The sequence below is a fragment of the Dermacentor andersoni genome, chromosome 7, assembly GCF_023375885.2.
Source record: "Dermacentor andersoni chromosome 7, qqDerAnde1_hic_scaffold, whole genome shotgun sequence".
Lineage (NCBI taxonomy): Eukaryota > Metazoa > Arthropoda > Arachnida > Ixodida > Ixodidae > Dermacentor > Dermacentor andersoni.
The window spans coordinates 94285069-94309399 of NC_092820.1; the positions used below are offsets into that span (position 1 = coordinate 94285069).

General features: G+C 42.4%; 2 protein-coding genes across 4 annotated transcripts in view; one reads left to right on the forward strand and one right to left on the reverse strand.

Annotated features, from left to right (window-relative positions):
- Window positions 1–247: 247 nt before the first annotated feature.
- Window positions 248–9336, reverse strand: LOC126534109 (maleylacetoacetate isomerase-like). 2 transcript variants are annotated; one of them, XM_050181324.2, is made up of 7 exons: window positions 9214–9336; window positions 8551–8602; window positions 8365–8432; window positions 6734–6814; window positions 5705–5782; window positions 3421–3547; window positions 248–2427 (listed from the first exon to the last, which is right to left on the reverse strand). In XM_050181324.2, the coding sequence occupies exons 1-7, from the start codon at window positions 9226–9228 to the stop codon at window positions 2192–2194; spliced, it is 657 nt and encodes a 218-aa protein (XP_050037281.1). In that variant the 5' UTR covers window positions 9229–9336; the 3' UTR covers window positions 248–2191. The 2 variants fall into 2 exon arrangements, with proteins under 2 accessions (XP_050037281.1, XP_050037282.1); XM_050181325.3 differs by lacking the exon at window positions 9214–9336 and adding an exon at window positions 8739–9198.
- Window positions 9337–9425: 89 nt separating this feature from the next.
- tw (Protein O-mannosyl-transferase 2) overlaps window positions 9426–24331 on the forward strand; it is a 42564-nt gene continuing 27658 nt past the window's right edge. For both annotated transcript variants that reach the window (XM_050181320.2, XM_055072670.1), the window contains exons 1-7: window positions 9426–9811; window positions 11185–11269; window positions 12983–13087; window positions 15415–15523; window positions 17377–17485; window positions 20647–20712; window positions 23240–23333. In XM_050181320.2, coding sequence (XP_050037277.1) covers window positions 9618–9811; window positions 11185–11269; window positions 12983–13087; window positions 15415–15523; window positions 17377–17485; window positions 20647–20712; window positions 23240–23333 — 762 coding nt within the window. In that variant the 5' untranslated portion in view covers window positions 9426–9617. The remainder of the gene's footprint in view (window positions 9812–11184; window positions 11270–12982; window positions 13088–15414; window positions 15524–17376; window positions 17486–20646; window positions 20713–23239; window positions 23334–24331) is intronic.

The window sequence follows — 24331 nt, forward strand, 5'->3', positions numbered from 1 at the left end:
AAGTTGTTGCTTAAGCTCTGCCATAGATTAAGAGGTTATGGGGAATGAAAGTTGGAGCACAATGCTTTGGGGTTGGTATACCTCTCCAGTAATGTGTACTTGATTTATGCAGATCCAATAGAATGCCAAGGTACTTTGGCGGTACACAAGGCCATTAAATGCTGGCAAACTGTGTTGGTTTAAACTGTGTCGGTGAACTGGGTCAGCTAGTGATCACATGCATAGGCCAGAATGTAGAGTACACACATTGATCAAAAAAATATATTTATTCTATGAGAACCTTACAAAAAGTCGAACATTTCGTTTACATAAAAACAAATGTTGATTTTTGAATTTAAACATACAAGATACAAGAGTATGCATCATATTCAGAAATGTACCTTAACTTCAAGCCCATGTTTCCCTTAATCAAAATGGCACCTGTCGTAAGCGCACCGAAGGAAATGCAATAATAGTCTTCGGCACGTCCAAGCCAGGAGTCATTTAGATCAAGCCTGGGCTTTTCAGTTAAGATGCATTTCTTAATACGGTGTTAAGGCATATTCAAATGTGTCATGGGGCCCCGTACCAGGCATTGTTGCAAGTTTTGGTTATAAACTCAAAGATGTAAAGTGTCACTTGTGCAGCAATCTACCACGACAATCTAGAGGATACAGCAGTAGACAGAAGGAATAGAAACAGATGAAATGGGGAAGGTGGAGAACTGCTGCAAAAGCCACAGTATAAGGGGTTGAGCTGCTCTCCCCCACTGTACAGCCTCTCTCTCCCATTACCTCAGTCACCAACTGCAAGTTATACTCCTCTTCTGCCTTCTTCCATTTCGAAATTGAGTGCAGACTTCCTTTTAAGCATGAAACGCTGCTAGCTCCTCTTGTCGGCGACCTTCAAGTGACGTTGAGCCAAAAGCCAGAGCCGTTATACGGGCACTCAAAAAAGAACAAAACGAGATGCCCCCCCTTGTACAGGAGCACAATGCATACGCTAGTTACTCCCAAACTAGTTACAAAAATAGTGCTTCAGAGTTTTTCCTAATGCTTGTTCATAATATCACTCAAGCTGTAACTTCTAGTACGCTGAAGTTTTATTTGTCATTTCCGACAGTGGCATTCAAAAGGCAGATACAGAACACCATACACTTAAACTCTGGGAAGTCAAATATCCTCCAGATCTACTGCGCTCGCCGAGCTGCTGTGTGGCATGGCGCCGGATGCGTCTGGAAGCGCTGCTTTGGCTTCAATGTGCAACGCTTGCCGAGCTGCGGCTTGGCACCGGAAGCGTTTGATGCGCTGCTTTGCTTTCGTGAACGAAGGAAAACGTTAGGAAGAAGCATTAGGTTATGAAGCCAGCCCTTTGCTCAGTGGCAGCCCAGCACGTGACCTCTTGCGTCAAGTCAACATCACGAAGTAAGAATTGAGATTTGCTGATAAGTTTGGTTGCACCTCCTTCAGGCGCTTTTCTACTAGCTGGGCAGTGCGCTCGGTCTCCCTGGTGTCTTTTGCTGTTTGTCGTGCCTCCTTCAGCCGGCTTTCTTCTTCTAGCTGGGCAGCGTCCTTATGGACCAGTGCACAGCATGGCGTGGTGCGGCGGGGTGTGCCATTGTGAACATGCACTATACCCATTTTAAGATTGTGGCTAGTATCATCTCTAACCAGTCTGCTTTGCCTGTTGCCATGTTTATGCTTACATTTACTCTCAATTATGGGACAGCCAGCAATTATTTTTGTCACTATCACCACACCGACAACCCCCTGCTATTTATTTTTTCGCTACCTTCTTTCTTTTTTCGAGTTATTTGCACTGCTGTTTGATATTGGCACATTGCAGGCACCAAACAAGTGACAGCATCTCGTGGGCAGGCCGGCCAAGTGTTTCCTTTGAGACAAACATTGTGCAGGCTTTTGTTCTAATTTTCAGGCTGAAAATGGCACCAGAGAACATGGGAGACAGACAAGGGTACCGAGACAATTACAAAGTGATTATATTGGTCTCATTGCTTGTCCTTCGTGTTCTCTGGCACCATTTGCAAACATGACAAACCAGCTAGCACAACAACAAGCCTTGAACTTTCAGCTGCTTTTCATGGCTTACGTCAGCGTAACACTTTGTAAACACGATTGTCACTGCGTGATCCACATATGGTACTGCAATGCCCAGTCCTGGTGAGGAGCCCTTTAAAATGTGTTTAGTATATTCATTTCGCTTCCCGCAGTTCCGGAGGTGTGTCTGGTTGACAAGAGGGATGGGCGGCCTTGAAGGCGGGCAAGCTCTCCAGAGCAGTGCTAACTCGGGACAGCGTGGGGAATTGGCTCATGTCGATTTTGAACCTGTTGGCATTGTACACTTGAGGCACCAAGCAGGCATCTGCAATGGTCACTTCATCTCCAACACAGTACTTGCCGGCGGTCTTGGAGACAGTTGCTTCCAGAGCTGCATCAAGGTATGGCAACAAACAATCGCACGAAGCTGCACAAACCTCACCAATGAAAATGCAAACATCAATACTTACTACAGTAAAATCCAAAACTTTTATCAGAGGGTTGCATCATGTTAAGCAATTAACATTCCTATCCTGAGTCTTGTTACCAGCTAAATGCCTCCATAAAAGGGCTACATGTTAAAAATACTCATTGTATAAGTATGCGTTCAAAACTCTATCATTCATTTTCAAGAAAATGGTTGACTTCCAGCAGAGACAATGAAGGCTGAACTCTTTTCTTTTTTATTCTACACTGAAACCTTAGCACCCACACATAAACATGGCATCACGGATTTGAAAGTCTTTTCTTGTATTCAGCTTGTTTTGGAACAGGAAAGGTCTTTTACTTCATCCTGGTTATTATTCAGCATCACAGATTTGAAAGTCTTTTCTTGTATTCAGCTTGTTTTGGACCAGGAAAAATCTTTTACTTCATCCTGGCTATTATTGGTCGTTGGGTTACATGTGCCATCTTCTATAAAAGCCATGCTGTTTTTAAATAAAAATTCAGTTGCAAGTACCACCCTGTGTCGTCATCTCCCTCTGTCCTGTGTCTGTAGCAGTTTTATTCACAATGTCTCACCAACTGGTCTACAACTTTACCGTGCTTAATTATGTACCTTTTATTACTGCACCCTTTATGGCTTGCTAAGCTTCCTCTCCTGTTTGAGACCATATTTGACTAATACAGCTTAATGCATACTTCTCTTTATTGTACCTTTAAAGCAGTACAACATGAACAACAAATAAGAAACTGAAGTCAAAATGAATATGAATGAAAATACTGTTTGTGATCAGTCAGTCCTTCTACAGTGGCAAACCACAGCCGACAATACAACAGTGTGCTGGTCACTTCTGAGTTCACCTTCTAATAGCTCCGTAAGCTGGGCTGCTGATGTTTAATTTCACGCATGTAATAACACATGCTGAACATGGTAACTTACCCTTGAAGCCTTTGGTAATAAAGTGGACAGCCCACTCGCTTCTTTTGGACTCATCCAGTCGCTGCAGAACGTTCAGATTCTGCAGTGGCTGAATCCCGGATGCAATTATTTCTGCAACGGCTCGCACCTAAGGCAATCAAGAAACAAGTGCACTTTAGATATGTTAATACAGCAGAAAAAAGAAATCTCATAGTAAATATTCTTCACAAAAATATTGATAGCAAAAAAATAGAATTTCCATTAGCAGTACCTGCTTTTTGTAAGCTGCTCAACATGTGAAGCAGCAAGAAAAATTGCACCAAATTGCAGACTAGGATGTAACATTGATGGCTGTATGTTTGTAGCAAAGTGGGAGAGCAATATGGGGGGGAAATATGCAACTTCAAGACCCTTCATGCTGGTGTAAACATTTCATTGTTTTCACATTTTCTGACAACATTTAGGTCGGGGAAGCTGCTGCATCCCCCAGTTGCTTTTTCTGAACAACATTTATCAATCAGGAAATGAGCTGGTCATATTTGTTAATTCATTTGTCATGCTTAGGTACGAAGCAATATAATGGAAAACATTTTGATCTGGGATTGAAATAACAATCACGCATTTTCAAGTAGAAAATTATACTCAGCTTACCATGGCTATATTTTATTCACATATAGTATTTATTGTAGCAAGTCTAACATCATATACTAAATTACACAGATATTACTCAATACATCACACTTCAATGGCTTTAGAACGACCGAGAAAGCATGATGTATACAATCAGCAACCGAGAATAAAAGAGGGATGAAATGACAGGCAACTATAATCAAGAGAGAGTACCAGTACTGTTGAAAAACTGTTTGGTTTCACATGTCCTTTCAGTGAATAGCGATCTGACTAAACAGTACTTTTGAAAAAACAGTTGGCTCAGCACTGCAGTCCAAGATGCATGTCTTGTACACACTGTGTACCAAGGGCTGATGAAAAGACTGCCAGGTACACACGACTCTACCAGCTAAACCACTAGCTGGCTCATTTGCACTGAATTCATTACATTAACGAGGTTTATTGGCACAAGGCCATCTCAGGGCAAGAAGTGCCATGACAATGATTCTAATTGGACGTGACAAAAAGGCATCGTACACATATGCTAATTTAGGATAATGGCTATACAAGGGCATAAATGTAAAATATCAGTGTATAAAGCCATGTTAAAGAAATGTGATTACAATGCTTCGTCACCTGTGAAGATAAGACTTGGGTGGTAAATGACATGGTTAAAAAAGCTTTCTACAAAGTATTTCAAAACAGTTTCAATAGAAAACATTGCTTGTGATAGAAATAGGACAGGGTGAGAAGGTACATATACGTAAAGATGCATTCAGAGCAATGTACCATTCCACAATTAAAATAAAGGTATTCAATCAAAATGTGCAGAACAATTGGCTACTCTCAGCATTTTTTGCTAATTGGTGGACCTGCTTAAGTGAAAAGATGCGTGTGCGTATCCCATTTGTGATCTACAGAGTGCTTCTTCTGATAGGCTTGGAAGTTTGTCTCTTCCGCAGCTGCAGTCTTTGCCGAGCGTAATTTATTGTCTGCTTCTTTATCCCACTCCGTCCATGCACTGAACATTTGCACAGCAGCAGAGTTTCACGCTGGGTTCAGCTTATTATGTTTACGTGCATTACTTACCAGTTCCAGCCCCTTACACTTGAAGTGCTCATCACTTGCGACACCAAAAAATTATTTTGAAGCAAATCAACAGTGGCCCCCATCCTTCACCACTATGCTGAAAACACCTTTTGTTACTTCGAAATAATTAAATTCTGGGGTTTTTACGTTATGCTAAAACCACGATCTGATTATGAGGCATGCCGTAGTGGGGGGCTCCGGATTAATTTTGACATGAGGTTTTTTAATATCCACCCAATGCATGGAACATGGCATTTCTGCCTTTCACGCCCCTCTATATGCATAAACTCATCGTGACTTTGAAATAGCTGCGAGTTAAAGGTTTCCTCGAATTTAAACATGAGAAGGCAAGTTTTCCCAGGGCTGTGGCCTCATTTCATCCATGTTTCTCTCTTTGAATTCAGTGTCGCTGTAATGGCTAACACTAAGTTTCACATCAGTAAAGAAAATCTGGCTGTCTGGAAAAAGAAAGTACCACTTAGTTGTTTCACACTTGAGGTAACCAGAGCAGTCGAAACTTTACAGTGTTGTGCAGCTGAATCATTACTCAAACAGAGATGAGGTAAAATATTACTTGCAAAGTGCAGAGATCAAAACACGTGGTTACCTTAGCCCGTTGTGCTGGTTCTTTGGGCAGCAATCTCGGCTCAGGGTATTTCTCCTCTAGGTACTCTATGATGGCCAGCTGCCGTACAGAACAAGAGAACAGAAGAAATGCATATGCCATAAGCTTTGTGTATTAGAAGACAGATTATAAGCCAGCAGTCGCGATTAGTAAGGGAGGTTTAATGTTTGCTTGCAGTTAGAAAACTAATACACACTACTGAAAAACTGTACATCTCTTGAAGAGTAAAAGAAACAATGATCACATGGCATACTATTCTCTACTTTAGCTGAACTATTTTATTCAAGGCAGCCACAATACATAACTGCAATGCGTAGTGCACATACATGCAGCCTGTATAACCTAAAGTGATATCAAGATTATCAGCTTCGTTTTTTCTGAGCAAGAGCAAGTAGATCTCTTCTTTTTCTGCCAGGATGGAGGAGCTAAACAGTTAGCTAAGCTGGTGTATTTTTCTCCACCGACTCACAAGAATATCGGAATTAAGGACCTTGTTCATCAGAACATGTTTATCATTACATAAAGATGAAACAGACACAAAGTGCCAGTATCGTCATGCTTGTTTCTATGTGTGTTTCATCTCTGTAGTGTTAAACATGTCATTCACAAGAACATTGCTGCACTACATACATTTATTCACTTAGGTCCAAGTGTTCGTACTCAAACCACCTCAGACTACACTCAATCACATTTGACTATTTGCTCATTCTCAGATTTTTTTTCTGTTCTCTGGCAACACAGTAACTCCCGACAGTGTGCCTTGTCTTTCTGACTTGGCTAGCTTGCAAATCAATATAACAAAGTTACTTCAGTAGAGAATACGTAAACTACCAATGACCGTGCAACTCAGGCCCCTTGCCTTCTTTAGAAAACCTATTTTCCCACAGATTTGCCTCTGCAGGCTCCCAAGCTTGCATTCTGCATATTAAGTACAGCCGCTGCCTATGGCCTCCACTTTCTGAACATAAAGATATAATGGAAAACGAAGGGAGCACAAACTGCACCACTTACACTCTGTGTGAACGTCTCGCCATTATGTTCCAGGGCCGGTACTTGCTCCATTGGGTTCACTTTGACGTACTCGGCAGCGTGCTGTGTGGTAATAAGGGGACAGAGAATTACATCTATGCATTTGAAAGATCCACAACAAGAAAATTTGCACACTTTCCTAGAAAGCGGTCACCAAATGCAAAGAACATTTTGCTCGCTTCGTACAGCTTGGCAATGGATGGTGGACTTTTCCCATTAATGCTAGGCCAATTTTCTTTTTACAAGGCAGCTTGTCAACATATCATTACACGTGGATTTTGAATCAACAGGCCTGTGTGCAGCTAGCATGTTGAATGTCGACCGTGCGATGGCGTTATGTGCAATTACCAAGTGCTAGAATGGGCATCTGATGCTTCTGTGTTTCAATTGGGCTTTATTTTGATGCAAAGAAAAAAATATATGAAAAGGAGAGAGTGTCTTTTTACTGGTTTTGTGGAAAAGTGAAAAAGTTAGCTTAGGAATTGGGAAGAGGCTCTGTTGGTTGCATGCTAAAATTATGATGATATCACAATGGTAGAAGTTGCACTAGACAAGTACATTAGCGAAAGCAGAGCAGTGCTGTGCCTCTTTACTGCAATCTTTTCAGGCATAGCTTTATTAAGTTTTCCCCTAAGCTGTGTGTGATGCCAGTGAAGCTTGGGGGAGGCACCAAGAACTCCGGGACTTGATATTGATTGGAAGCAGAGTAGATGATCAAGAAACTTCTACTGTGCTATTATATCCTTTGGTTTGTTTCCTTTTCAATGCAGTCCGCATTCTTTGGAAAATTTGAGCACTTTTCTTATGTCAATCCGTATGTAACCTCTACCACGGCAACTTTGGCCACTGGAGCTGAGCCCAATTGTTGGGTCAGCAATGAAGAAACTAAGTAGAAAGACAAAAATAAATTTCTAGTCTGTTGGTTTATTCTTGCGTGTCCAGTGATTATGAATGCTCGGCTATAACGAATGCACCATGTGCAACCATAATAGTCGTTATAAGGGGGATCAACTGTATATTCACTTGTATAAAGTGTATAAAGTTCTCAAGAATCACTATGTTGAGTCCTTGGTTTCCGTTCGAATGCAAATTTTATCCGTCAAACATTAACCCCTGAGCACACGCTCTCCTCAGCACACGTGACATGACACAGACAGCCAGTGCGGCACCTTCGAGGTGGTGTCGCCACCCCCACCCAACATTTCTTTCTTGCACTTTTTCTCACTTGCCCATTCTCTGCACATGGTAAGACATATGTTTTTTGGTGTCTCAAAAGTGTAATTTACAAATCTAACGTAACAGTATTTTTCTGGTCATAATAGCAACTGTAATTCATTTTTAGCCATTATTGCCAGGCTGGGGCACTTCTCTATATATACTGAAAGCCCACTTTTCTTTCTCTCTCGCTTTTATTTTTATTTTTTGCTCCTGTGTTGCAAAAGCTTCTGCACCTGTACATAAGCAACGCATACGCTGCCTGGTGGTGTACTCCCACATTTTCTTAGAAATTAGGACTCGAGAATAACATCATCTAAGGTCTTGTGTGCACATCAATGCTACATATAGCAACACGTTCCGAGGCCCCAGCCCTGATAACATGAAACACTGCTTACCTGCTCGCCGCCATCCTTGATCAGGTTGACAGCTTTGTACTCGTAGTCGACGTTTTTCCATGCCAGGGCTGGGGAATTAGAGGGACGGTATTATTCTACAATTACATTCCGCAAGCAGAAAACGTGACAGCTCTGAACATAGACTGGACGAGAATGCTTGCTGGAGAGCGTGCAAGCGGTACATACCGATGCGAACCCTGTAGGCACAAGAGCTCCTGAAGTAGGAGTAGAGGACAGGCTGAAAAGACATGGACAGTCGCAAATGTATCAACCATAAGTGCTCAGTACTAGATGGCTTCCTTTCTAGCCTACACTTCTAGATGGCTAAGAAACGATGATATATGTTTCACAAAGTGCAAAAATGAGCTCCAGACCTTAGAAGTCATCGATGCAGTAAGCACGGCGCGCACAAGTTCACAACTAGCCTCCGCGTGACGGCACCGACGTGGACCTGCTCGGCGAGGAGAAAGTGCTCGACGCGAGCAGCGCTAATCAGAAGAGAAAAACGATCTGCCCGGCTGCTGAGACAGCCTCGGGCATGCTTTGCTTAACAGCGTGCCAGGAAAAGCAGTCCAACAGCTCCTCCCCGCCCCCCTCTCCGAACTTCTTCCGTAGCGTTCTGAGGTCCCGGGGAGATTACAGGATGTTCTGTGTGTCTTCTCGTGGGCTTTGGCCTTGTATATAAGGGCGATCGTCTTCGAAAGAGCGACAGCTTAACTAATCAAACACTCTAGTTTATCTCATGACGAACTTAGTTGAGACTTAAGACACCGCGAGACACTCAGGTCTAAAACGTTGACATCAAAACTAGCACTAAGACAACGTACGAAAAAAAATAAAGCAGAGCACCTTCAATGCAGCCATTCTGCTTGCTCTTAACGCTAATAAACTTGCAACTGCGTCTCAACAGTCGCACAACTTGCAGTCCAAGTAATCACAGCTGTTATTCCCGCGCCGACGGGACCGGCGGGAATCGCAATTTCAGTTGCCTCGAGAGAGATGGCGACACCAGCGGCACTCGAAGCAAGCGAAGATGGCGGCGCCCACAAATCGAAACAACTTTTCACTCACCACTCTCCGTACCGTTGGCCGTAGCACACGCGAAACCGGTTCACGGGTGCTGCCTCTGCAACTGCATTCATGATTTTTCGTGCTCGCCACCGTTTCTTCTTTCCCAGTGCGCGTGGACGCTGCGTCGTTGCAAAGGGGACTGTCATGACCTGGACGGACGGCATGCCCACGTAGGACACACGATGACGGCCAAAACGGCTAAGAAAAAGGCGGACGCCGCGTCCGCAGAGCCCAGCGGCGTCGGCGACCGTCGCAGGTCTACAGCGGGCTACTTCGACGACCTAGCACGCGACCACCTTAGGACCGTCTTTCTCGTGATCGTGTTCCTCTCCCTGGGCACGCGCCTCTACAAGATCACCGAACCCGATCATGTTTGGTGAGCGCCGCCGATGGTTTCGCACATGACGGGTCGCATGATGGTATATACGCTGCGCGTCAGTGTGTGGTCTGTGGGATCAAGCTGTGCGCTTAGAAACTGAAGAGCGTTCTCACTACAGCGTATTTGGGCGTGCTCGATGGGCCCGGTGGACGTCAGCGCCGACGGCTGTAAGAGAAACTTGACACGTGCGAGGCTGTCACGGGTGTAGATCGATCTGCTGAGCTGCTCCTCGCAGCGCCGACTGACATTCTGAAACCTTGTGCGAAAAAATGCGTGCCGGCGTTTGCGAGCACTGTAACATGTCGGAGATATGAACGGAAACATGTGACAATCGTTTAGTTATGTGCGTTGCCCAGTGCGTCGACTGCTATAGTTGTCCAGTTTTTACCGCGTCAGGCGTGTATTGCGCTGTACATGTCACACTATAACGCAGCATAGATAGCCTAGCTTACTTGTTCTGTTACAATATAGTACCCCCTCCCTCCATTCTTTATTATTATTATTATTATTATTATTATTATTATTATTATTATTATTATTATTAGTATTACTACTAAGCCCACGGCCACTTCAATCGGATTACTCGAAGAGGCGCAGACATTCGTTACATAATAAATCAGAATTGCCTATTAGTTAAGAGAATTGCATTGATTGAAGTTAACAACTTACTTTAGGATCACACATTGCAATTGCAAAACTGAAGCCACGCAGTGCTAGCATATAGTCCATAGTCAGAATGTAGCTAGTACCAGCACTAGTTTTCAGATATGTGGCACTGCCAAAACACATGCTATTCAGCCTTCTTTCTGCACTGTATGTTGAAATTACATGAAATGCCAGTTAATACATGACACGCTTTGGCAATGGCCGGTAATTAACTGGGGCTGGTTTTGAAATACTTGCTATAACATGTCTTAGTATTGACCGGCTTCCATTCCACAATAGCTTCATTTGCCCTGACATGATCCATTGAAAAGTTAGTGCAGCATTATTATTTAGGTACATTGGGGTCTCTTACGCATGTGACATCTGTTTCTTTGAGTAAGTAATCTGCTGTAATAATGGTACAGCGCTTTCTGCAATAGATTCCATTTTAAAATTCTGCATAGTCGGAAAAATATGAAACCAACTATATCGCATGCTCATGATGAGTCGTAACAGTTTAACCATGCAAAATTTAATTGAAATAGTATGCACATGGGGACTCCAGCCACTTGTCTGCGGAATTATCCATGTATTGTTCCAAACCTATCCAATCAGTTATGTGAGGGGAGAGAAGAACTGCCATGTGACTATACCAAGTTGGAGTCATTGAAAAACATAAAGCAGCACGATCAAAATGTGCAACCATTTGTTTCATCTCATTACAGCTGGGATGAAACCCACTTTGGCAAGATGGGCAGCTGGTACATCAACCGGACATTCTTCTTTGACGTCCACCCTCCCTTGGGCAAGGTGGGACTTAATTTACACCTAAAAACATTCTGAGAGCGTACCAGTTATACATTCCACTTCATCTGTTCATTTTTCCTTTTCCTTTTTTGAGCTTGTGCTCTAACGGTTGTATTCAGTTTTTTTTCCTCTCTCTGCCACATCCTTCATCACGCCGAGACCATAAACTTCAGGATGTGCTGACAGTCGTTTGTGAAGTCTGTACACCTTTTCATACTTAGCAGGCAATGCTGCAGTAGCCACGCAAGTAGTGTGGTTACAGAAGTCTCATTCCACACAATGCAGTGCAGTTCCGTTTGATTTGCGACACTTTCAATGAAGCAACTACTTGATACATTACAACTATGACTTGTGGACGTAAGGTTATGTCAAATCACATATTATTTGTGCACCTTTGTGCTTTCAGTGTGCGACATACTATGCTTTGGTCACGAACACAGGCTGCACTTGCGATGTTCCCACTCATTGCAGAAATGTGTCATTCTGCTTGTTCAATTGTAAATAGGATCAGATCTGCGATGCCTTCCGTGTAATTAAATAATATTTTTCAACATTATGACATGTAGTGCTTTATCGAATTACGTGATGCATACCCATATATTTATTGCAAATGGGATGCACTGTTTTTGGTAGCGAATGCAAGCAGTCAGAGAAGTCTCTCTAACCTTCGTAGTGTTGCCTGCTGTGTACGAAAAAAAGGTTCATATTTAACAACTGCATTGACACCTCTGAGAGCTTAGTATGTATGTGGTACCTATTTGCTACGGATGAGTCTTTCGTTTCTACCTCAGTCTCCAGGACAGCAGATCTTCAGAAATGTCTGGAATCTCTCACAGATGGTCAGCGAGGACTGGTCAAAACAGACAAACTTGCGCGGTCAGTTGCAGCAGTGCAGGGCCACACAGGAAGACTAAACTTCCTTCATGCCACTAGCATGAGCAACACATCACATAGGACTAGTCTCGGCCCGTATAACATCATTTAGCTATTTGGGTCTGTGTCAAAAATGTCAGCTTGCCATGCAGCACAAAGGGTGAGGTACGGCTACATAGAGGGCGAAGCCACGACTCCTTAATGGCACTAGCAGAAATGTGGACTGGCCTGCCATGATGGTTCTGTGGCCACGGTGTTCAGCTGCTGTAGCAGAGGTCACAGGTTTGATTTCTGGCCACAGCAACCGCATTCCAATAGGGGCGAAGTGTGGAAACACTCTTGCACCAGGGTGTGGGTGCACATTATAGAACCCCAACTGATCAAAATTAATCTGGAGGCCTGATTACAGGTCCTAAACTCACAGTTTGAGTTTGAACTAACAGGGACCATGTGTCCAGTGTTAATCTGTGGGGGTCAGTTGAGGTTGAAACCCACATGGTGAAAATGGAGTTGCCACAATGTGTGAAAGCCCAGACCTATTGAAAGCCATGTGGCTTAAGTTCGAATGCAGAATGGAGACAGGGCACAATGGGCAGTGTTAGTGTAGTCCCACTCAGTTGAGGTAGCTGGTGTAATGGCCACATTTAAACAAACAAAACTTCTTTATTTGCAATGCCACCCAGGAGGTCAGAACCATGTGGGAGAATGAGTTACAAGGAGTTATTGTATGTGTTGCGTAATTCTTTGTGAGTGGGCTAGGTGTCAGTCTTTTGAATCAGTAGCAGAGAAATATTTAGGAGGAACTGGATGAGCCAACTAATGATGCATGCATCAATATTCCAGATGCTCATTGCACTTGCTGGCAAGCTGACTGGATACAATGGAACTTTCCCGTTTGGGAAGCCGGGAGACAAGTATGAGGATCACAACTACGCTGGGATGCGTGTCGTGAGTGATTCTGGCTAGCTTTTCAGATCTCTGCTTCTGCACCTCCTCTGTGCAGATGTGGGATTGATTGGAAACAAAATATGATCGAAACCTCATTGTAGCCAGTCGCATTGAGGCTAGTTTTCTAGCCTTTCATCGAACCAGTTTATGTTCATATTGCGTTAAACTAACACAGCCTCAGCTGTTTATGTACTGTTGTCTCATCCTGAAGATATGTAGTAGCAAGTCTTCTGCAAGTTGCTGCTTGATGTAATAATTCAATTTCATTTTGATAAATTGCACATAGTGCACTCTGGATAGATATGTCAAATACCTGAACTGTGATTGCCTTTTGTTTAAATAATAACAGAGAAATAGCAGTGCCTGGCCAACACTAGCACTCTACAGAAAGCTTGAAAAGAAAGCAAGGAATACCTATGGCAAATGCTTGGTTGTTACTGTTTGCCAGATTCCATGAGAAGCTCATGTGATGGGCACTGTAACCTATTTTCTAAACACTTGTGTGCCCATGTCATGCTAGGTCACAGTAAATCTGTCCACACCAGATTTGAGTTGACTTGCAGTTGAACTATCGATAGTAAAATAAAGTTATAAAAGTTATGTATGGTACAGAGGTCATGCTCAAGCTTCATAACGCCACTCTCTGAAGTGACTATGGTGTACTTGTGCATCCGAGCAATGTCAGTACTGGCAGAATGTGTGTTCTCAGTAGCTGGGCAGGTGATTTCAGACTGAGGAGCAAAAAAATTTACACCATCAGAATGCCTGATTGACACAGGATTATGTTACATATCTAACTGCTCAGGTAAAGTGGAAAGAAAGGCATTATAAATGTGTGTTATTGTTCTGAAAAAACATTTCACTGCATTTTGAGACCTGAAAATAATGTAATGTCGACTAGTTTTGTTGGTATGGTGTAGCAGTGGTTAATCTTCAGTATGAATACAGTAACGTAGCCGTCTTTGTGATTTTGGCAGTGGAGCAATATAAATTCAATGACCAAATAAGCAATGTGAAAATGCATGTACTCAGCGTGCATAAATAAAGTATATTTGGTAACAATCAGTTGCCAACAATTGCACAACTATCGATAGCACTGTCAATAGCAAGCATTAGTGAACTATTGTATAATGCTATTGGCAGTCATTTTTACATTATCGGTAGTTTAATTAAACTGCTGATAGTTAAAAATAGTTTGAAAAACTATTATTAGTTAAAGATAATGAATAGAACTGTACATATCACCCGTAGTTGCTTTGTTGTTAGTTCTGCATCACTACTGGCCACCCCTGATATAATACTAACTACCCACCATGATGATGTTGTGGCTTTGGCTGCTAAGCTTGAAGGCTCTGCCAAGCCTGAAGGCACGGGATCAAATCCAGGCTGCAGAGCCCAGGTCAACATTAATCCGGAGCTCCCCACTATGGCGTGCTTTGTAATCACATCGGGGTTTTCGCATATAAAATCCCAAAATTTAGTTAATTAATTCGAATAGCACACACTTCCAAGCTGCATTTAGCAGCTCCATTATGTTTGCTTTATTTGCAGGCTTGAGGAACAATAATCTTTATGTGTGTTTGAATAGTGAAATTTCTGGATCGAATACAAATGTTAAAAAAAAATAAAGCTCGAATATTGAATATAGTTTCGCATTTCAAATAAAGTGAATTTTAAAGTTTGAAGCCTGTTTGATAAAAGAAACATAAAAAATGCAAGGAAGGTTATTTATTTATTTGATACGTGCATCTAATTCCGTTGCCAACCCAGTCAATTAAAGTGCTTGTAAATGTGAAAACTGCTTTCAGTTAGCTGAAGCACCATGACGATGGCAGTAATGATGCAAGGGAACAGCAAGCCGCCAGGTGTACATAGATTGTTATGTTCTTTGAATGAGAGAAGTGTGGTGTGATATTACATCACCTGACATTGTTTTAGAGGTAAGCAAATGTGGTCAGTCTGTCCAAATAATAAAATGACTTTACTAAAACAAGACGAGAAGATCATATATAGGCTGCCTAAAACAGGGCATTCTTATTAAGTCAGTGAAAATTGATCAGCATAAGTTATCTGCACCATGCGTTCCTCGGGAACCGATGCCACTGCACAACAACTGTGGCTCTCCTGCAGCGAAATCACTCGTAACAGTTGTAACTTGAGAATTTGTAGCATTGTTCGGTGTCACAAATATACGAACAGAGACAAATACTTTTTTTTTTTACAATTTCTAACATTTGCACACCCGTAGTAATTTTACATCAACATTAACGCTACCACATCACCATTTAAATTAGCGATTAAACCACTGTGTTCCTGTTCCACGCCAGTTCTGTGCCTTGCTGGGGAGCATGGTGCCTCCCTTTTGCTTTGTGATTGTGTGGGAGCTCTCGCATTCCCTGCCTGCTGCTGTCCTAGCCTCATCACTGGTGATCTTTGGTGAGTAGATTTGAGAATCTTATCTATCTATCGATCTATCTATCTATCTATTATCTATCTATATATATATATATATATATATATATGTCGAAGAACACCGGTGCAGTCAAACAAGATATATTTTCTCTTCCTTTATGACACCTTAGGTTTGCTTAGTTATCAGAAAGAAAAGCTATGGCATGTTCTCTACTGACTCTTTCGTGTTGACTCTATCCAATGGTTATTTTTTCAATCGCAATAGTTATCTGATCCTTGAGAAGACAGCATGCAACAATCTGTGTTTAAGGGACAATCGTGCTGAGTGTTTGATGCTGGCAAAGGCAGGCTACAGTGATGTGTAGAAGCCAGTGATGAAGGGTGAAACGGGTGTACCACAAAAAAGAGGGGAAAAAGCAATGAGGTTACAAAATCTGAGTTTAGAGTGATATCACTGTGCCTAGCATAATGAGGTGGACTTCAAAGCTTGTTTGTATATCTTCAGTAAAAGCACCTTAGGGCGACACTTGCAGATGGGCTGTGATTTCTTTTGCTGTTGTCATTTTGCTAAAGCCACACACCGTACTGCGATATGCTGCTATGTGGCACACAAAAAAGGACCGGAACTTGTTCACGATAATTGCTTAACTTGTGCAAGCATTCACACATCAGACATGCTCTATTCAACTTTCATTCCAACCAATCAAGCACAGCATGACGGTGCGTCCATTTGGCTTCGTTACTTTTGCAGCCAAACGAGCAGCACATGCGTGTTGTTATATCATGTTAGCTTGATGGCGGCAGTGCTCTTTCACTCCACTGTTGCATTTATTATGTGTCGCTTCTCAACTATTGGTGTGGCCCCATGGATAGGTACGCACTTATCACGCTGTAGGCCCAGGTTTGATTCCTTGTAAGGCCTAGATTTTCGTAATTCTTTCTACGCAGTCATCATATCAAGGCCACACAGGCAGACGAAAGGGGGGTAGAGTAGCGAAAGGGAAATGCTCTCGCATTTAGAAGTTACATTAACTGACATAATTTGAGCTCTTTCCTACTTTGCCTTAATCACTCTGTGACTGTGGATTTTTCTGCTGAGCATTAACTCACAGGTGTGATTCCCAACCTTTGCAGCAGCACTGAAATGGGGACAGAATGCAAAAAAAATGTTTGTGTGTCAAGGATTGGGTACACATTAAAGGTGTTCAAAGTTATTCCAGAACTTTCCACTATGGCATCTGTCATAGCCACTGTGTTTTGGGGGTTGTTGAACCCAATCAGTTACTCAGTTTCTCTCTGCGGTCTAGGCCAACTTGGTTCTCAAACATAGACGTGTGCACTTACTGATCAGTATTATACTAATATGGCCATCATCTTGTTGGCAGTTATGATTGACCAGAAGTTGCGCAATGCCTCTGATAATCACTTGTGATAACTTATGTAATTATGGCCCGCATTTTTATTTAGATACTGTTGTCATGTGTGCAGTACTATTGCATTGTTTTTTTAGGGCTTAGTTCAGGCTGCATAGTAGGCTACCAGCATTTGGGCATTATGGAAAGATTTCCTGTTTGTCCCACATGCATTTCTTGTGTTCCGAGTTACTCAGGCCACACTTTTATGTCGTCATGTAAATCTGATATTGTTTTTGCTATTGTTTGTTTTCTTTTTGCCACTCAAATGTATTCTTCAATTGATTGACATATGTATACATTCACTCCTGCAATATCTTGCTATGCAAGATGGCAGTATATGTAAATAAAAATAAATAAAAAATAAAAATGTAGCTGATTTAGTTCATTGTCTTTTAGTCATGTGCTCAATAAGCCATGCCAAGCTTGCTGAATTTGTTCATTCTTTCTGCTCTACATTGGCAGATGTTGGACTAGTGACGCTGTCACAGTACATTCTGCTGGACCCTATTCTCATGTTTTTCATCGTTGGTGCCTTCATGAGCATTGTTGTCTTCAAGGCACAGAAGGAGAGGTTTGTTTTCCTATCATTGCAGTTTTACTGTCAAGTTGCGTTCTCTGCCAACTGTTAGGTGTGTTATACATCTGCAGTAGAACCTTGTTCATACATTTTGGAAAGAAATGCAAGAAATAACTTATTGAGAGAATGTACGATCTGAAGCCACTAACAAGCTTGACAGACCCAACTGTAGTTGACATCTACGTAATGCTAAGTGCTCTGTAAATCGACGTGCACTTAGCTGCTAGGGTGCGAGTGGCCCGAGACGCGCATTTTCGTTTTTGCGGCTTTGGCAAGTTTACGTTTGCGCTCCCTCAAATTCAGCCTGGGTCAGCAGTTCTTTAGAGCAGGGCATTTTGACGGATAGTTCTGATGTGCCTATTCGGTGCAGATCATTGGTAGCTGGTAGGGCCCGACCAACCTGAGATGCACATTGTCATTTTCCTATTGCATAGGATTTAAGACGGCGATGGAACACTGAAATGAAATCAAGTTGGTGTGGGACACAGGAATATGATGCCTACAATGGCACCAGAATGAAACATGACACTCATTTTGCACCACTTGCAGCAGGGAATGGTGGTGCATTCAGGTTATCGCCTATTAAAAGCATGCAATGCGCTTCCAACAGCACTGCGAAACAGATAGATGAAGATGCTTAATCACAACAGGTTTGGTGGCAATAGCTGTGAATGTCATGTGCCACAACCCAGGAGGAGATTCGCTGGTACCAAACCGGAATAGGAAACTAAGTACATGTCAGCGATTGTTCTCAAACGCACAGGCCTTGCACCCTTCCTTTGTATGCTTGGGATCTAGAAGTCAGAAAGCATGTCACATGATCACAGTTTGGCAATGTACTGAAAGTTGGTGCCGAAAGATTGTTTTCCGAGAGTGTACGAACTGGTAAAAAAAAAGCGTAACTGTATTGGGTAATTTTTTTCGTGTTCTATATCACGAACTTTGGTGCTGGGAAATGGTATGTTAGATTGTATCAGTGAAATTGTGCTGTAATTGTCAGCCAAAGTGACTGATCTTGGCCAACGAACAATCAGTTTGGACAAGGCGAAGGATCATGTAATGGAGAGCTGGCATTTCAGTGGGATATTTTAGAGGTCTGGAAGAGGGGTTCCCATGAGCAGCTGCTTATGGCTCCTGGATGAATGCGTATGTCGTGTATGTACATATTAGACATGTTTGCATATTTAAGTAGGCTGCTAGCATGAAAGATACTGTCTGCCTTTTTTATTTTGGCAATAAAGAAAGGCATGCTATGCAAAGCCAGAAAAGCAGTACTATGACATGAAACACATGCATGGCTAGATAATGTCAGGTGAACAAGCCGATAGACATATGGAAACTAGCCCCAACGAATGGCACAACATGTCCAACTATAGGTTGGCAGAATAGGCGGATCCTCACCCACACTCATGGGCACTCACTCACATTCGTACTCATGCTCACCAACACTCACTAGCATTCACAGTGGCTACCATTCACACTCAGTGACAGTCACTCATTTTTTAAATCACATGCACTCAAACTCACTGTCACTAACTTGAGTTCATACTCATTCTAAGCGGCACTGACCCCTGTTCGTGCTCGCGCCGACTAACGCTCATCAGCAACCACTCCTGTTCATGCTCACGTTCACTCACCGTCGTTGTCACTCAGTAAATTCCTTATCACATGCCTGAGAAATTGAATGTGAAGCATGTACACGAAGCAGTGTACTCGTGAGTATGCCGACCTATGTAGCCCAAGAATAGCTCAAAACAAACAAGAAATTCGATCTGAACAGTTTATCGTAAAATCCAACTCGTTCATAATAACAATGTGCTTCGTTTCTAATATGTTCATGCGTATGTTAAAATATTGGTGAGTGTGTTGAAGACATTGGTAAATTCAAAAGATTAATTGGCTCAGGAGATTGGTAAAAGAGATTGTCAATAAGTGCTTGTCATCATTGATCATCATGTCAGTCGTGGTAGCTGCTCTTAGGTGACATGTTTAAATGTGTCCGCCATTTCATACCTAGTAGAAAGCTCTTGAATGGAAAAAACAGGGGTGCAAACTTATTGATTGTGTATTTTTCTGTACATTGGCAAATTTTGGGCATGTTGATTCGGAATGGGAAGCACTCAAGAAAAATTTAGGGAAACAAACCCAGCAATGTCAGGTCTTGTGCATTTTGTTTTTCTCATCTAGTTAGTGTGTTCCAAGGCTGCATGCTTAAATCTTGGCACTAAACAGAAATATTCAAGGAAACAAGAATGTAGGCAGAGTTTCTGTATTTAGCCAGAAAAACAAACAAACAAACTGAAGCCCAAAACCAGGACAAATGTATGGAGAATCCTGTCAGGGGCTCATGGCAAACAAGCCAAAACCAGCTTACCATACACTGTGCTGGCCATCCATTGGCCCATGATTAAATTGATTCAGAAGCATGCTGCTTGCATTCATAAGTTGATTGTCACATTTGCTTGATAGTACAGGGTGTGCTACAGCCCTTCTGTAGGGCCAATAAATTGGTCACTGGAATATGTCGACACTCGCTCACAATCGCTTGCCAATATTTTTTTTTGTGGGGGGGGGGGGGGGTGGTACGCACTCAGTCCCACTCAGACTCATGCCAACTCGCACTCATCTGCACTCATGTTCCTACTCGCACCTACTCAAACTCACCAGCACTCACCCTTGTTCACACTCGTTTCTGCTTGCACTAACTGGCACCCATTCTTGCTCACGTCCACTCGCGTTCACCGCTACTCACTCCCGTCTCTATACTTACACCTGCTTTCCCTCACTGGCATACACCAGTGTTCATACTCGCATCAACTTGCACTTGCCTGCATTCGCTCATGCTAATGTATGATCACACTCGCTTGCGTTCTTACTTATGTCCACCCACACCCTTTGTCGCTCACTCGCAGTCAAACTCATGACTGTGAAATGAGTGGGGGTTAGTGTAGTCATGAGTGGTAGCGTAGTCATGAGTCACCTAGGCAGGGCCCATTGTGCTTCTGTTGAAACATGGAAGACAGTAGCAACCTTGTTGCAATTAAATGTATGTGAGGACTCGCATTCCGAGGCGAATGCAGTAGTCGTTTCACATGGTTCTTTAACTTCCTTGTCTCGAGACAGCCAGTTTGAATTTTTTTCTGCTTCCTTTCCAGGCCATTTTCCAGAATGTGGTGGACCTGGCTTGTGGTCTCAGGCATTTTCCTATCCTGTGCCATAAGGTGGGTGCATTGCTGTGTAATCGTTTTCACTGCGATCACGGTCAAATGCGATTACATTATGCATGTTTTATGGGAAAAAGTACTGTACTTGTACTGCTATGACAGGAAATGATTTGGTCTTTTGCTGTCTCTCTTTCTTTTTATAATCACGTTTTGCACATACTGCTACTGTGTTCGTGCTAAAATTTTGCACGAAGGTGGCATTTTATGGGCTTGACAGTTAAATACAGTAAAATCTCGGTGATACAAATCTTAAGGGGTAGTGTCACCCGAAATTCATATCACCAAAAAACAGTTATGGTGCGGTTGGCAGTAGAGAAATAGGCTCAGCCGCTTCGCTCTCTTTGCGAATTGTGGCCTCCTCACCACTTTACTGCTGGCGGTCACGATGCGCTCATTCGTACCACACGTGCCGCCACGCATGAACGTTCGAAACACCCGAAATGTGGCTCACAGTGTACAGGACACTTCGGCCTGGGAATAGTACAGATTCGTACCAGCTGTGATCATATCACCGAGGTTTTGCTGTAAAACACTTGGCCCGATTACTTGCATGGTTTGTCAAGGGAAAATTCTGAATTTGCCTTTGTCTGCACTTTTTCCAATGAGTGACATTTCAAACATGATGGCTATGTCACTTGCAATGTCTACAATATGGCAAAGCATGGTTTTCAAGCCTGGTTTTCATTTATCACTGGGAGCATATTAAGTGGCCTGGAGGAAGGCAAATTCACACTTCTTTATTGATAAACATGGCTAGCAATAGGGCCATGTGTTATATCGAACAATCGAGACCATAACATGGGATTTTTTCTGCAAAGGCCTCGCCAGTAGTGTTCACGTGCCATTTCCTGAGACAATCACCATCATGGCTGTGCGGCTCCACTAAACCGTGGCTGCCGCGGCTCCCTCTCTCTGGCTGCCTTAACAAGGCAATCTTTGACCATAAGAGGCAGTTCTTAATTTCTTTGTCAGAATAGAACCTCACTATTTTTAAAGTTGGGAGCACAACTGCGCTTGTGACGATGCAACAAAAGATTAGATGGCCTTCTGCCAGTAATGACTATTCATGCTCGTCTAAACTCTGACTGAGGCCACGACCTGTCTGCCATACATAATTGTGATCATAACTAAGAGCAGCTCTACAAGCTACTACAGTGCAGTGTTTTACAAAGTGGTTAGAATGTTTTACCTAACATTTGTCAACTCTTCTTTCCCTGTACAGCAGGGCATATTTTGCCTAACTTAATTATTGCTAGCAGTAAAAACAGCATAGGCTTTTTATTGAGCCAATATTTTCCTAAAGGGACACTAAAGAATATATTAAGCTGATTAGTATTGATAGATTATTAGTCGAAAAGTTTATCATTGTTTTCTGTGTGCCAATATATGACTTAGTTGCATAGGAAATTGCTGCCCAAGGTCACACTGCTGCTCCTCAGTTTGAATAGACGAGTTGACGTAATCCCCACGTGACCTCACTGTCTGCTGCTCTCTGGGAATGAGCCACAGCTGACATCGCATGAGTGGTACCATAGTCCAATATAGCTGGCATTGCCCTAATTTTCTATTAATCCAAAAGCGTTATATGGCTTATGAAGCGAAAAATTTGGCGTAGTGAGCGACATTGGCGTGACCATCGATGGTGAACCCACGATTTTTCGTGGGAGTCAAACGCACGGCCTTTGGTGTTAAGGTTAAGGTAATTAAGATAGAGTTCCTTAAGGCACTCAAGCTTTTGACCTTTGTTGAGAGTCAGACCCTCGACCATTGGTGGAAGTCGAACCCACAACCTTGCGTTGTGGCATAATGCTTAAACATCGTACGGTGGTAGCGATGCTTTCGCATTCATCCACGTAGGGATAACTAAGTGCCCCTTGAATTCTTTTTTTTTTTTTTCATTTTCTCGCTAAGAATGATGCATTCATTATTACAGAAGCCTTATTGTTCAGTCTAGCTCTACTTAATATTTTCGTTTAGTGTCCCATTAAGCTTGTGAGAAAGATAATGAAAATTTTGCTTCGATGCTTGTCCATACGTAATAATCATCTGCACAAATGACACAGTATGACACAACCAAAATGCAACCCCTCACCAACCTCAGCCTGCTGCTATCCTAGCATCCCTGTGCTTTATAATTGTGTGAGGAAGTTCATTTACAGACCACCGGGGGAAGTGTAAAGTTGATTTCATTTCGTAGCTCTTTCACTTAATGGGTGAACCTCGTATCTTGGGAGAAAACACGATAGTTTTGCTCATAGTAGCATTACGATCATAACGCAAGGTGCACATTTGTGCTGGGAATTGCAAGAAAAAAAGCATGCTATGTGTTTATACAAATTCATTATCTAATGTTGCCATTTTATTTATTCATTTATTCATTTATATATTTATTTTATTTATTTTCAATTTTCAAGGTCACAAATACAAATCTTGAATAAGACACACAGACTGAATGCATCATACATTTTGCTGAAGCGAATTTCTCTGCTTCTTACATGCTGTCTTGTTCCTTTATTCCACCCAGTGTCAAGTTCGTTGGCCTCTTCGTGGTCCTTCTTGTCGGCTTTTACACGGCCTATGACTTGTGGGAGCTTCTCGGAGATTTAGAAAAGCCTCTGGTGAGCCTTATTGCTTGTAGTCCAAAAGATTAATCTGCAAAAGGGTCTGAACTTGAGCTCATTGGTACGGCTTCATGGCAGAAAAATAGCATGAAAAAAAGAGGACAATAGAAAAGTGACGTGTGCTCGAGAAATCTGGAAGGCTTTTATTATGCATTTCAAGGTGCTTTCATTGATAAGCTCCCCATCGATTGCCTTAACTAACAAAGAAATCAACTATCTTCGTGACTGATGATTGGATGCTTTTGTTTACTTTTCTCCCTTGAGGGGTTGGTTTGTAGCATCTTTGTTTCTTCAATGTATGTATTGCAGTTGCAAAATAAACTTGTTGTCAGTCATCACTTAGTCTTGTCCTCTCTTTTAATTGTCCCATTTTTCATCGCACTGTTTTTCTGCCATGAGGTTTTATCTGTTTGCAGTAGAAAATTGCTTAACAAACACTGTTACTCCAGGAAATGTGCCAGGAAATGCTACAAGGTAAATTTCAAGTTTATCTAGCCACAGTTTACTTGGAGAATTTATTCAGTATGAATTTATTCAGTAGCGCTACGGGCACTGGTACTTTTGAGCATACTTGAGTCGATGCATATCGTACTCAGTGCAGTGGTTCGAGTGCTTCTGCACATCGCTTTCAAGCACATCCGACTTCACTGCTGCTATGCTCTCTCAAACCTAATGCTTTATTGGCACTCTAAAATTTCAATGCAGGTTGACATCAGTGAGGATCATAACTGCTCATATGACAGCAGCGTAACAAACCCAACGATGCTAGATCCGACTTGTTACTAAATTCAGCAAGCTTATCAACTTAGGCAAGTTTTGCTTAAGGCACAGCTCAAGAATGCGCTCGCACATTGTGAAAGTGCCATGCTGTTAGTAGCATTACCCTTAGGTAGAACAGAACGCCAAGGAATTAGAGGCCAACCACAGCAAAGCTTTACGTCACATAAAAAAATTAATGCAGAACACATCTACTGTACAACAACTGCTAAAGTTGT